This window comes from Carassius carassius, chromosome 5, assembly GCF_963082965.1.
Source record: "Carassius carassius chromosome 5, fCarCar2.1, whole genome shotgun sequence".
Classification (NCBI taxonomy): Eukaryota; Metazoa; Chordata; class Actinopteri; order Cypriniformes; family Cyprinidae; genus Carassius; species Carassius carassius.
Genome location: NC_081759.1, coordinates 19350231 through 19366036, shown reverse-complemented (window position 1 = coordinate 19366036; position 15806 = coordinate 19350231). Strand labels below are relative to the sequence as shown.

The following is a 15806-nucleotide window of genomic DNA, read 5'->3' as shown; positions in this document are numbered from 1 at the left end:
GTGAAGATAAATAGAATGAGAGCAGAAATGCATTTTATGGGACAAGGGGGTCTTGGGTCATTTGGGTGGTCCGTGCGACGGATCCTATGCTGAGTTTAGAGGCCTGATCCCAGCACAGATGATGACTAGAGCTTTACTTTGCTGAGTCTTGTGCTTCGTGTACCTGAAGGGTTTTATTACAGTCATGATGAGTGCTGAGAGCTCAGAGTGTGTACAGCACGCTTTGTACTCTATGTAGAGTCACATTTCAATAGCCATCCTTTCTTAGCATCTAATTGTTGGTGATTGAAGATGAAAGGGGACAGTTTCGCACAAAATCCTGTAAATTAAATACACTGAGTGGTCATCGCCTTATATAATGGCAAGCACTACAATTGTCTCATAAACATTCATTCCAAAGCAATTTTCCATCTCTCAGTTGTAAATATTTAAACAGTCTTAATTTAGGTAGAAGTAAGCAGATTGCTTTTAAAGGCATGAAGTCTTTTCTTTATACTAAGGTTTTCGTGATATATGTTTGTGATATGGATATAATATAGAAAAGTGCAGTCGGGAACAGGTGCAGATCTAAAGCAGTTCTATAATAAAGTGCTAATATATAATAAAGCAATAAATGATGAGTTGTTGTCATGTTTTGTTGAGGTACTAATGGAAAGCATATGAGCAATATATCTGTTCACCATTGTCTGTTTGGCGGCAGTACAAACTTTTACATCTAATAAATCTTTTGAAAACCCTATTGAAACATATGTACCCTACCATTCCAAAGTTTCAGGAGTTGGTAAAAAAAATGTCTTATATTGTTATTATTATTTGTATGTTTTTGAAAGAAGTCTCTAACCAAGTACCGCTCACCAAGAATACATTTTTTAAAGAAACATTTAGAAATGTTTTATTCATTTTATAATTATTAGCATTAATTTAAAAAACAGTGCTATTTCTCTATTTTTTATTTTTTATTATTATTATTATTTATGGAAACCAATTTTCAAGACTCTTTGATTAATAGAGCTCTAAACAACAGCATTTTTCTTTTTCTTTTTTTTTCTTTTTTAAAATGATACATTTTTACTGTCACTTGGGTAATTTAATGTGTCTTTGCTGTATAAATATGTTCTCATTGACCTCAAACCTTTGAATGGTAAAGACCCACAACCTTTAAATTGAAAGCATTGGGGAGTTGGGTTTCTCTAAATAAAAGTTTAAAAACATACTAATAGCCCTTGTTTATGTGTTCCAGGGACTTAAAGCCTGATGAGACGTACACCTACCATGTGCTGACAGTGTCCAGAAGAACGGAGAGTGAACCATCTCCTCCTCTCTCTCACCAGCTGGGCTCACCCTACTGTGGAGATGGACTCATCCAAAAGTGAGTTCACTTTCTAAACTTTCACTGCATTCACTATAAATCTATCGGAAATGAAAAATGTACATATCCTTGTGGTTTACTGCAACCACTGTGGGTGACAATGGTTATAGCCATGTTATGAAAATATTAGGGATTTTATGATTCACTTTATTCACACTGCGATGTGATTCACAATACTGAATTCACGATATGATTTTCTGATATGATTTTTTTTCCAACAAAATAAAAATAACAAATTATATATATATATATATATATATATATATATATATATATATATATATATATATATATATATATATATATATATGTAAATAAATGAAAAGGTGTCATTTCATATTGCTTGGACAAAATTTCTTTGTGAAATGAATATATGTAGACTAACATAACTAAATGTACAATTTAAAACAAAATCAAATAAATAATAAACATTTAATAAATCATTCATATAAACAAACTAGGGCTTTACCTGTGCTCTTACTATTTAAATTAGATGCAACCACTGTATTTTAATCTTGATCCAAGCAGGAGCAGTTTTTAATCTTAATTAGATTGTATAATTTTGATTGCAGAATATCAAAGCAGAATGGTCTGCTTTTAGCTTTGTGAAACTATACTAAATAAAACATCTGAATGAAACAACATCAGCAGACGGGCTAATCAAAATGCAAATTAAGTCTCTGACAGCAGGTGGCGCATATGGAACAGCAGCATTACAGCGTTTCCTTGCTTGCTGTTGTAAACAAAGCAGCACTGCTACTTAAATTTGCATTATACAGAGAAAGAAAGAAAATACAATCTTAACTTTCCTAAAGACAGTCAGTTCCCCGATTTGAATTGTCACATATTTGAGTCTATTTCCAACCAGCTCGAGATGCATCGAAAATATGTAACATATTGTGAATAAAATTATCTGAAATAAACATTATTAATAAAATGGCTCATTGAATTGAGTTGTTTGTGTAAGATTGTTTACAGAAGCCTTTATCTTTGTCTTCATTGAGCAGATTTCCATTAGCTGATTGGAAAAGTATGAACCTTGCTTTATTTCTGCTTATTCTTGTAACCGATGTTTTGAAAAATGACTAACTAAATGTTTATTTTTTATTTATTTAAACCAGATTTGTGGCAGTAAGGTTACTTGTGTGATTTAACTATTTTAATGATTTATGTCTGTATGCCTTTCAGATATCTTGGAGAGCAATGTGATGACATGAACTTGGCTAATGGAGATGGCTGCTCAAACCAGTGCAAGAAAGAGCCGTTGTTCAACTGTGTTGGTATGTGATTGTCATCTATAGCTAGAAATATTAAAAGAATGGTTCAAACATAAATTAAGTCTTTATTTAGCCTCTTGTCATTCCAACTTATGTATGTAAGGTCGAATTTGTGAGTTTGAGCCTGCTTCTCAAACAAAGCTGATGTTTGTCTTCAGACAACTTGAAATACAGTGCAGTACTATCTGTTCCTTTTTTTATTGTTTTTTTTTTTTTGTTGTTGTTTTTTTTGTTTTTTGTTTTTTGCTTGGCAGACATGGTCACGCATTATAAGAAAACATAGACACTAAAGAATCATTATGCAGCTCTTTTCCATACAATGACACACATTGTATGGAAAAGAGCTGCACAATGATTCTTCAAAATACCTTCTTTTTTGTAAGGCGAAAAAAAAAATTACAAGCATATGTATTTGGAATAACATGAGAGTGAACAAATAATGAAAGAATTTTATAGCACTATTTTACAGAGAAACAACAATAAACTAAAGGTATATAAAGTGTAGCATCAGTTTGATTGATGTTTTGCTCCAGCAGCATTTAGCTGTATTGCACATTACTTCTCAGCGCTCTATTGATGTCAGTTCTGCCCGGTCGCCCAGCCATCAATCTCATGGCTTCAACCTGTCATCAGTGTCACACGGTGTCCTACACTGACAATGTGTGAAAGACCAAGAAAGTTCTGTTTTACTATCCCTTTATAGCACAAAACTTGTAAGCTGGTTGTGATGTTAATGGAGTGCTTTAAGTTGTGAGCTAATCAGTTCTGTCAAAACAATTGGCCGCATAATTGGACCCTCTTACAGACATTTAAGTCCCCTCACAAAAGACTTTACTCTTTGCTGTAGAGCTCTAAGATCTGCCTAATGAGCACTAGCAAACCATTGTGGCACTTCTTCCTGTTAGCAGTAATGCAACAATCCCCTTTTCTTCTAAACGTGTGGACGGAAAAGCTGGAGTAGAGTAAAAAAGACAGCGAGAAGAAAAGGAGGCAGCAAAGAAGAAGAGATAAGAAGGGCTTTTTGAAGTTCGCTGTTGAATGTAGCCAACATTCATCTAGCTGAAGTCTTGTCTGACCTCTAGGACACCTCTGGAAGTCTGAGGTTGCACTAGTACACGACAGTGCTTAATTGGCAGTTCCGCTTTTTTTTCTTTTTTTTCTTTTTTGGAGTAGGTTCAATGAGTTCATCCTTTACTGCATTAAAGGAACAGTTCACACAAAAATGAAAATTAGTCATTTACATCGAACATGCTCAAAAAGAAAGTAAAAACAATAAATGTCATAGTGAAATCATGAATTATTCTTTTTTTAAATGTAGCTTTTTCTAACAGTGCCTTGACAGTGCACACTTTAATTACATTATGTAGTCTATTACAGTGTTACTTAGAAATCAAGATATGTGGAAAAAAAATACCCTTCTGTGAGTTTTTGTATTGTGTTTAGCTTGTATGATATAATAAAGCATTCAAAAAGGGGCTTTCACAGCAGTACAAGTACAAGTGAATAGATCTTTATTGTGAAGAATATTTTAATAATCTAAAGAAACATTCTTCACTGCAAAGAACCTTTAGTGCAATGGAAGGTTTCCACGGATGTTAAAGGTTCTCCATGGAGCCATCAATGCCAGTAAAGAACCTTTATTTTTACGAGTGTAGTTAAGCAATATCGCATGAGCAGGTCTGCTGTTTTTATCAGCACAATTATATATTTGGTTCCTAAAAGAATCTGCATTTATACATATTTATACATATATATATATATATATATATCAGATGACTCAATGACTCATTCATAATGACACTTACTCTGTTCCTGAAGGAATACAACTAAATTAATGACTCAGTGACTCTCTTGTTAAGACAGTGACTGCATCCCAAATAACTTAATTCCTTAGAATATGAAATAACTTATCGACCTTTACAAAAGTACATTCAGTATGATATGAATGTGTGCAGAATGGATGTAATCCAGACATACTAAATTTGTCATGTTCTCATTGTCCTCTGACCTGTCTGTGTCAAATTCATCACTTCACTGCCATTCACAGCTCCTCTCCAGTGGCCTCACTGTAACCTGTCCATTGGATGTGCTCTTCAGAATCTCACCAGAAATTACTATAACTATTTAAATCATTTTAATGAACTATTGAAACTATATAGTAGTCAAGTATGCAATTTTGGATGCAGCTGCTGATTTGCCAGAAACTATTGGAAGTTTTAGTTTCCCATTTAAAGGAATCGAGCCATTTTCATGAAATTTTGGAAAACACACTCAAAAAATCCCAGAAAATATCAAGATCTAATTTCTTTTGCCAATACAGAACTCCCCAGAACAACCAGTGCAGTGCAATTCATCTTGTGCATTTCACTGAGAAATATAAACTTAGATCTGGAAAAACATGAGGGTGAGAAAATGACACAATTTATAGATTTTGGCTGAAACTATTTAAATATTCCTTTAAATAATAGTCACAGACATTCAGCACATTCTATTTGCTTTGCTATATTAGTGTGTCTTGAAAGCAGGAGCTTTCTGTCACTTTCAACAACGTCTCAATTTTCGTTCGGTTACTTTGCCCAAAACAGCATAACACTTGACTGATATAAAATGTCTTATCTCAGCTTAGTTTTTTTGTGCAACTTACATTTATGTTGAATGAACCCCAAGACAAACCTCTGATCAAGCAGGGCAAAGATCTAAGGCTATGTCAACCCTGCGCCTCTTGATATTTTCCAGCTCCCCGTTTTGAATGTGTCACGCGAACTGTACACGGTACCACAGTATTAATAAAACACTTCTTTTAGCACAGGAAGTGATGTGACAAGGTGCAGCATGGATCCTGCTGCCCTTTATACATAGTAGCTTCCTCTGAATGATGTACTGCGGCTGCTGTGCGCCTGAGGATGCCTATAACTTTACATAGTCTGTCCTTGTTAATATTGTTTTGTAGCTTGCCAGGGAAAGAGTGTTTGATTTGATAAGTGCACATCTTGCAAAATTGTTTCCTGACTGCTGTTTGCAATGATTGACACCTCGTAGCTGTTGATTACCAGGATGGCTGGACTGAACAGGTGACAGAACATTGCAATTCAAAACTTGTTCCCTTAGTGTCAGCTATACGCTTTCAGATTTTGCTGACACCTCAGGGCCTGGGCAAAGACAGGAACGGGACACATCAGGGTACAAAACAATGAACAAACAACACAAATCAACATTTTAAAAGTCTAGACCTCTTATTAAAGTCCTTCATCTGATAATGGTAGTGGGATTTTAATTGACGTGATTAATTTGCTAGAAATGCGTCTGGGCTGCTGATACATGAAATACATTCATAAAAGATAATCAGTCTGTCATCATGAATGTTGATTTATTACTGTCCTTGTTTGAAAGCCAGTAAAAAAGGGCCATGTATTAACACTGTGAAGTAATGCCAAGTAAAACAATGAGTGCTCTAAACAACATTTACTGTATGGCAAACTAAAAAGAATGTTCTGTACTCAGCTAAATTAAGTATCAGCTTTTTTTCTAATACTAATAAGTAAAATGCCTGTAATAAGTAAAAAGACTCCTGTTTTATTTTTATATTATTCCTATTGCTTGAGTGTAATTTATTTAGCTTCCATTCATATTAGTTTTAAGTTTTTCTCTCTTTTTTTATTTGTCAAATTGAACAGTAAGTGAGCTAATTTAAAACTGCACATATAAGATGATGTGTTGATATAATTTTAAACTGTTGAAATGCTAACAAGTTATTACAAAAACTGTATTTATTTGCACATCATTTAGACTGTATGAATGTCATTTATTTGGCTTATCGATGAAGTGTAATTTATTTAGCAAATATTCAAATTAGCTTCAAGTTCCTTTTTGTTTTTTATATAAACAATTACAGTAAGTGAGCTCATTTCATAATTTACTTACCCACACAATTATTAATTTAACAGATTTTTCCCCCAAGAAAATTACAAATTATATATATATATATATATATATATATATATATATATATATATATATATATATATATATATATATATATATATATATATAATCATCCCTTAATCCAAGGCAGAAAACAATATATATATGCATGTGTGTGTGTGTGTGTGTGTGTGTGTGTATTGTAGATAATTGCTTTGAGAACTGCTGAAATAAAGTTAAGGACATGAATAACTGCTACCAGCTCAAACAGTTTGCTGATCTCAGCATTTGAAATGGGCTTTTGGTGCAGTGGTTCAGTACTACTCTCTCACACAAGTTCATCTCTACCTCTCTCCTCTGAAGATGAGCCCAGCTTATGTTACTTCTACGATGGTGATGGTATGTGTGAGGACTTTGAGCGGGAGGCGAGCGTAAGGGACTGTGGTCTCTATACTCCGAGCGGCTTCCTGGATCAGTGGGCCACCGCGGTGGAGGTGTCCAATGAGGAGAAGATACACTGTCCAGCGGAGGTGGCTGTTGGATATCCTGCAGTGACAAAGGTGAGCACTTTTACAAGCATACCAGCACATCTGCACATACGTCACATGGGATGTGTTGATGACCCCATGAAAGGTTGATGACATTGAGTATGTACGTGTTATTTTAGTATTATTTTGAAACTATTATAATTTTTGTTGGTTTTATTTGAGTTGAATTTTTAGTCATTTTGTAAGTCTTTTTCTAATATTTTAATATTTCAGGTTTTCGCATTTTTCTGCTTCAGCTTTTTTTTTTTCAGTTAGTTACCGAGGCGGCAACATTTCTAATTTTTTTAGGTACAGGTGGCTCTTTTGACTAAAAACACAGACAATTCTCAGATCTAAAATATGATGTTCATATTGACGATGAAGTCAGACTGAACTAGAAGCAGATTGTGTTAAGGAGAGATTTGAGACACTGCTCTAACCCTTCACACATGGAAGTAGTAAAGAACTGGCTCTTTCTGAGGGACGGCTAAAAAAAATCTGTGTTGTTTTACTCCCGGGATATTTCAACATGATACATTTGTAATTTTACTGTTTTATTGGCCACTTCTCCTCCTCCTCTCCCTGCTCTCGTGATGTTTGTGGAGCGCGAGTCTCTTGCGCCCGAAATCGTGCAAGCTCCTGAATTAATCATGTCACAAAACTATTCCTATCACGCTGTGCGCAACCTAAGGATTTATGGCGCTGAGAAATGGCCATTTTTCACAGTTGAGCTTGAACCTCATTGTCGTTCGAAAATGTGTATTGTGGCTCGTAATGGGAAATGGTGGCACATAGGTTAAGATGACTTTGACTAGCCTTGCCAATACACCTTTGTGTGGACTTTCTCTTTGCAAGTATTTTATATGAATGTAAATCAAGGCCTCGTTCAAGTTGGAAAAAGCGAAAGTGTTTCAGTCAGTGATCAATGTTAGCGGCGTATCGGAATGACTAATTGCTTCTTCTCTTATTGTGTGGCACAGCGGCCAACGGAGTTGCAGGACAGGCTGCGTACAGTAGTGTACTTGACTCAATGGAGGGGAGGTGGTGGAGTGGAGTCACTGAGGTTACTGTGGCGTGCTGAGAGAGAGCGATAAAGCGCGCGCGCGAGAGAGGAATCTCATGAGACTAAGCCAGGATAGCAGAAACGAATATCCTCTCATTCTCTTTTTTTCACCCCATACTCCCTTTCTAAGTCTCTTTTAAGCATTACATCAGAATTCTCTAGTTTTGCGGCTAATTTTGTAATGGTTTCATTCAAATTTTATAAGGCATTTAGAGATGAAAAAGATGTTATGAATCCCCCTGCTCCAGTCAGCTCTCTCCCTGCAGAGCTGTCTTAGAGTAGTGAATGAAGTGAATTGCCAGTCTCTTAGTCTAATTCATGTAATATTATATCACCTCTAGATCTTTGAACTGTAAGATGATTCCTCTTCGAGAGACAAATTCATTTCTGTCCAGAAAGATTATGTACATGTGAAATGTAAGAACAACTGCTGAAAAAAAAAAAGAACTATTACTGGCCAAGAATGTACTGTTATGCATTATACTGCATTGCAAAAGTCAATGTTTATTGAATTTCTTTCCACAAAAAAATATCCAAATGTGCAATTTACATGAAAAACAAAAATATCTTTATTTTATCATTTTATTCATTGTTAGAACCAATTCTAAAAACGAATATCCAACTATAATACTTACATAAATACTATTTTGTCATTTTATTATTTAAACCATAAAGACATGCTCATTACTTGAAAAAAAAAACATTACTTGAAATACAGAAAAAAAATAGTAGCAAGGGTAACATTTATCATTTTTGTTTAGTTCAACTTGAAATAACTAAAAGTAAAAACTGAAATAAAATAAAATCTATATGGACATTTTAATAATAATAATAAAAAACACACAACATAACTAAAACTTAACTCAATAACTAAAACTAAAAGAAAAACAGAATAATAATAACAACAACAAATTCAAAACATTAAAAAAGCTTTATCTCAATCAGTGATGTTTTAGTATAATTTACACCCACACACACATGCTAATAATGCTAATTACATTGTTATAAACTCATAGTAACTCATTTTTATTAATGCAAATGAGAACTTACTTAAAGAAAATATCTTATCTTAAGTACCTTTACTTTTGCATTACATTTGTAGAAGTTGAAATAAAAAAAAAATAAAAAAAACTTGAACTAGGTTTTATTTGAAGCACCTTTAAGCTCAAAGTGAATGGATGTTAAATGGAGAGATAAATGTTTGAAGGGGAATTGATGTCAGCGTAAAGGCCAGACAGTTATTGGCACACCTGTACTGCTGACCGAGCAGAAAATACCCTCTGCATAGCACCCCAAAAACCCTGGGGATGTCTATTGTGCCCAGCACTGCTGCCCTGATCTGCTCCCGCTGCTCTTAGACATACACAAACATTGAACACATAATTAGTGTCGTTCACTCTGTGAGGAAGCGTGCAGCTCTCCAGTGTCACCTAGCGTTGCAACACTGTCACCCCACAGTTGGGTTCAGGGGGTTCAGTGAGGTTCTCTGTCACATTATTCTACAGTGAAATGAAATACACTCAGTGCAATTCACCGTGAAACAAGGGCGAAGAGTTTAGAAGACTCGGACTTGGAGTTAGCTGTTCAATTAAAATACCACTAAAAAAGGCATTTAGATCACCATTCATTTAAAACGGTCTATTAGAAAGAAGGTTTTACGTGAAAACTGGGTGGATTTTCCATCTAAATATGGACTTAGAAAAGACTGTGTTTATTTACTTTTGTATTTTCTTCACTCTTCCTTAAAAAAAGTCATTTTCAGCTTTTTTGATGATTAAAATGTCCTAAGCTGCCCTTAATGTCAGAAAACCAACTTTTATGATAAACTTTACTCTCACACAGAGAGTCAAATGTCTTCATAGGAGCAATTCTGTAACTCAGCAGTCGCTGGAGTTCAGGCCAGTTTTGGTCTCATTGCGGTTTGCTCTGAAGAGAGTGGTAGGTCAGTTCACCCTGTTCACCCCGATTTCACTGGCTTTAACCTGGCCACTTGAAAGGCTAATTGTGAGCTTCCAGATGGTCTAAATTACATTTTCATAGTGGACTGCCGGCTTGTAGCCTCATCATTACTCTGTTTAAGTGCCTTTGTGTTTATAGTCCAAAATCTGCTGTAAAGTAAGATTTCCTTGGTTTTGAAAGAAGTGTCTATTGCTCACCATGGCTGCATTTATCTGAACAACACAGTAAAAACAAAGTAATACTGTGAACAATTATTACAGTTTGAAAGAAGTTTTCTGTTTGGATGCATTTTAAAATGTAATTTATTCCTGTGATGCAAAGTCCTTACTCCAGTCTTCATTGTCACGTGATCTTTCAGAAATCATTCTGTTATGCATCTGAAGTAGAATTCCTGATCGATTTAACACATCCTTGCTGAATTAATGTGGAGGTTTACAAAATGGCAAAGAAAAGAACCTGTTCATTGTTTTTAAAGTGAAATGACTGAAACTACACATAAGAGCCTGAGAAAAAATGCTCATTTTAGAAAAAAATTTCAGATGGCACTTAAGAGGCTTTTGCAAATATCTCTTATGTTTGTTTGCTCAGAGCTGTCAGTCGAAGGTGTTTGACCTGTCACATGGCGTGTCTCAGTACGCTTGGTTTCCCTGTGATGAGTCCCAGCAGCACAGCTGGAATTCACAATATTGGTTGAAGGTAAGAGATGGCTAGCCATGCTAATGTCTTTTTGGGGGGTTCAGTTGAAAAGTTTGATGTCAAGTAACATCAGGTGCATAAATATGAAGTAGTACACATTCCTTAAACAACATTCTTATAAACTAATTTAAACTGAAACAGATTTATTACCAATAGTGATGAGAAACCTCTGAACTTTAGAGAATTTTCTCATGTGAAATTGGATATATCTATAGTGAATATTCATTTTTCTGGTGGAATACTTTTTGTAAGAACAATTTCTTTAAACTCCAGTAATCACAAATAACTGGTTGAGTCAGGGGAACCACATGTAGAACCTTGAATCTCATTTCCCTCAAAATGTAATAGTAGTTAGGACTAAGATTGGGGTTAAAAATAAGTTAGATTTTGATCCAGGAGCACATGTTACTTGGTAAAGTCACAATAAGCAATGATAGAACTGACTGTGAGTGAGTATGTTTTTGTTTTTGTTTTTGTTGTCTCCCAAAAGGCCTATTACGCTCATCCTATGGTGGCTGCTGCAGTCATTATCCACCTGGCTGCTGACGGAACAGCCGACATCGACCAGAGACAACACAACATTACTGTTCAGCTGGTGGACACTAAGGAGCAAACCCACCCTCTCGGTCAGTCTCACAACAATCTCAATAACATTTCAAACACACCTTTTACTCCAAGCTGTGTGTGGAAGGTGATTTTTGTGCTGTATATTTTGCCACGGCTGGATGGTTGCAGGGGACTGGAGGCTGAGCTGCCGGAACAATCCACTGGTGATTCCAGTGAGTCATGACCTGAGCGTGGCTTTCTACCGGACAAAGGCCATTATAGTGAGCTTCAGCTCTCCTCTGGTGGCCATCTCAGGCGTTGGGCTACGCTCCTTTCAATATTTTGACCCCATCACTATCAGCGGATGCCAGAGCAATGAAATCTATAACCCCATGGGCCAAAGGTGAGGAGATAAATCTAGCATTACTAGTCAGTGCAAAGACTAAACGTTTTGCCAGTCCAGTGCGCTTAGATGTGGTCTGTAGATCTGTAATTATACTATTTAAATTGTTTGTGTGTTTATCATGTTATGATGTCTATTCGTGATAAGTTGATGACACATTTATTTATTTCACTGTTGCACAATGTTATTAAATGAATCAATTAACTTCACTTTACAAACACATGATGCATAAAAGATGGCAATAAAATGATTAATAATAAAGGACTGTCTTTAAACCAAAACCAATAAAAAGCCTTTTCTTGGTCACGCTATATCCTCACAGTCATCAGCAAAGCTTTTGTTTTTCACCCATTAAACATGATTCACAATTGTTAGTAAGAAAACTTCAATTCAAACACATTTATAGTGATATAAATGATTTATTTGGTATGAGAGATCGCATAAATTTGTTTTCCTGTTAAATACCAAAATCGTACAACAGCAGAAAACATATGGGTTGACTACTATAGAGTAAATGCTGATGCATGTTTTGCATTTTGATTTAGATTTGTATTATTTGTATTATTTGCTTTCATAATGCAAGAGTACTGCAAAATTGTACAGAAGAATTGCATTGACACTTGTCACAATGTAAGTTATTTCTGTAATCCATCAGTTGCGTTCATTACTCATGTGACGCCATTGAATGTCAGAAGCCAATGGTCAGTAATGCAGAGATGAAGTGCAATAGTCCTGGATACTTCAATGGAGCGCGCTGTACTATCACCTGCAACCGAGGATATACACTGAAGATACACCGAGATGACGATATCATTAAAACACAGGTAATACAGTTTGGTTAATTGCCTTTGAATGTGTATTTGTGGAAGCTACACTGTGTGTGTGTGTGTGTGTGTGTGTGTGTGTGTGTGTGTGTGTGTGTGTGTGTGTGTGTGTGTGTGTGTGTGTGTGTGTGTGTGTGTGTGTGTGTGTGTGTGTGTGTGTGTGTGTGTGTGTGTGTGTGTGTGTGTTGTACTCTCTGTGTCTTACATTTTTTGCAAGGTATTTTGACCAGGTCTGATAGAGAAGCACACAACACAAACATACACAGGCACACTTGCGCACACACAGTGGTTTATATTACATTAGACAATAATCATTGACTCATGCCCTGACCACATACAGAGAAAGTAGCAGTAAAGATTTATGGCTTACGTTGGGTTTTCTAACCAAACTGTGAGACGGTAAGTGAATGGTCACAATAGCTGGCGCTCAGGCCAGTGGACTTTCTGTTATTGGCTTAATGTTGTTTTTATGTCTTTTTCTTTGCCTGGAACTGCTGGAATGGTCCGTGTGGCTCAAATAAAAGAGAAGCTGTAGATTTTTCATAATCATTACTCTCACTCTCACCCTCCCTTCTGACTGGAAGAGTTTTGTTGTTGTTATTGTAATAGGCTAGAAAACAGTTTGACTGAATAGCAACCTCAAAAGTCATCTGTGATTGATGGAAAGGAAGTTTCCTTTCAGACTGTCTGGCTAACACAAACTTTTTTCCCCTCAGCATATGGCCACATCCTTTTGTGATTTAACATCAGTGGTGTTTGTCTTGCTTTTGGAAATTTCCAAACAGACTTGATCCTTTTGTACAGTTCGTTTTAAGATTCATTTAAAAACAATTGTGGCATATACATATGTATTTTGTCATTAGACATATTGTAGTAGTACTAATAAATGCAATGTCATTCAAAAGTTTAATAATTGGTATTTTTTTATGGCTTATTACAATTTAAAATATCGGTTTTCCATTTTAATGTGTTCATTTATTATTTCAGCAACATTACTCCCGTCTTCATTGTCACTTGATCCATCACAAATCATTCTAATATGCTGATTTGGCGCTCAAGAAACATTTTTATATTTGAATCAATGTTAAAAACACTACTTTCTTGTTAGGACATTACAAATTGTGATTCAATGACTTATGGACAGTCCCTTGAATTTATTCCATTTTAATTTCAGCCATTGACTCGTGTGTAATTAGGGTGAGACAAGTATTGAGATACATGTCAAAAAGCTACTCACTTTATTTGTATTCAGCTTTCAGGATCGGATTCAGGTAGAGTCTGCCAGACCAGATGCAGCTGAACAGTTCACTAGTTAAATGTTTTTGTCCTTTAATGTCATAAAGTATGAAACAGAACAGTGGCGTCCATTCCCAGGGCTCTGTCTGGTAGCTGTGTCTACATGCGTACGTGTTTGTGTCTTGCGTATGTGTGCCATACACATCTGTTAATTGCGCTTGCATTTTCTGGTTCACCGCTGCTTGAATGTGTGAAGAAAGTGTCCGAGTGTAGTCGGTCAGGATGCAATTTGTTCGAGTCTATTTGACTTCAAAACAGTGGAGCACCATGCTCAGCCGCCACCGCACTCCCAGAGGACTCAGTTTAAGGCACAGCCACGGATCAGCGGCACCGGCCCAGTACACCCTTGCTAAGCAACGAGCAGCGTTTACTGCAACCCATTGACCCCGGTCCCCCACACAAAAAGCCAGTGGTGGCAATGGCAATCCTTTATCCCACTCCACCTGGCCAAGGGCTTGGCGCTGTAATAACTCCACAAGCCCTTGGCCATCCTTCACCCCACCCATTCACAAAGACCGTTTTGGGCCATTTGCAGCTCTGGTCTTTCAAAAACAACTCTGCTCTGTTTTCCAGCGCTTGTTCTCTTGTGATATTGACAGAAGGAGAACAAGGGGAAGAAAGAAAAGGGAAAATGCAAACGTAAAAACAGAAAAGACGAGAAAGTGCTGTGTGTTCTTTGTAAGCACTTGGGCTCTACTGTATGTTGGGTGGGTTTCTGCCAGCAGCCGCAGTCGACTGAGAAGCTTGGCCTGTGAGTTATTACGCATTTGGAAGGAAAGGCAGCAGACAGTTTTTCTCTGCTTTTGGGAGGGCTAGGCTTATTTAACAGTGGTGCACATTGGGGTCCGGGGTTGGGGGCTTCGGGGGCCATTGGGAAGATGTCTGGTCCGGTTATGAAAGGTAAGAGGGCAGAGTTTGCATAAAGATGGCCACGACTGTTACCCAAACTGTAGTAGTGCTACATTTATAGCACAGCAATGTAAAATTGTAATAAACTGAAATACTGAATTCTGAAACAACATTCCCCTCCTTTAACCATCACTTATCTGTTTAAAATGCACCCACAGTCACACACTGTGTTTAAACCTCATTGTTTTGTGATATTGTTTAGTATTTGGTGTTGTCTTTAAAACAGGCCCATTTAATGCAATGTAATTTTAGTATTATGTACAATCATAATATTTATCAATATTTTAAATTAGCTTGTATTTTTAATATTTGAAAATATTTTTATTTTCATTTTAGTTCAAGTATTAATAATTTTGTTATGTGCTTTTGTCCTTTTTTGTTTTATTCTTTACATTTATCTATTTAACTTGACTTTTATTTCAGTTTTAGTACTTAAACATATTTTATTTCAGTTAGTTGCAAAAACAATATTTCAGATTTTCTGAAATTTATGTTTCAGTTATTTTTTCATCTAATATTTATATTTTATTCCAGCTTTATTTCAGTTAATGAAAAATGTTTTTTAATAGTTGGTTTAGTTTTTGTTTTAATGATAGCAACACAACAGGTTTAGATAGATAGAATCTGTGTGTGAGTGTGTACAGTAGATTGAATAATATATATATATATATATATATATATAAAAATGCAAGGGATTGTAAATGTGCATTTGTTTGACAGCTCCAGAGTTTACTCTACAAAAAATGAGACCATCTAAAGGTTAAAAAAGAAACTGGCGTGATGGATTTCCAAGTCTCGCTTGCGTGTGAGCAGGAGAGCTGATGACGCAGTGCGAGGGAGCCCTCGTATCTTTACAGAGCGAAAGTGCTGATCCCAGCACAGTCATTACAGCTTATCAGCCATCTCCAGGGAGCTCATAATGTGTGTTCCTAAAGGCTCTAGTCAGAGACAAATTAGCCAGTTCATCATTAACCTGTTACCGTAACATCATGGAGAGGGTGCCAATATGGTCCTAT

General features: G+C 36.0%; 1 protein-coding gene across 2 annotated transcripts in view; it reads left to right on the top strand.

Moving 5' to 3' along the window:
• The window catches only part of LOC132140926 (pappalysin-1-like), a 73734-nt gene that overhangs the window by 33829 nt on the left and 24099 nt on the right, over window positions 1-15806 (top strand). For both annotated transcript variants that reach the window (XM_059549999.1, XM_059550000.1), the window contains exons 8-14: window positions 1241-1369; window positions 2558-2649; window positions 6931-7127; window positions 10705-10812; window positions 11303-11438; window positions 11548-11761; window positions 12417-12585. In XM_059549999.1, coding sequence (XP_059405982.1) covers window positions 1241-1369; window positions 2558-2649; window positions 6931-7127; window positions 10705-10812; window positions 11303-11438; window positions 11548-11761; window positions 12417-12585 — 1045 coding nt within the window. The remainder of the gene's footprint in view (window positions 1-1240; window positions 1370-2557; window positions 2650-6930; window positions 7128-10704; window positions 10813-11302; window positions 11439-11547; window positions 11762-12416; window positions 12586-15806) is intronic.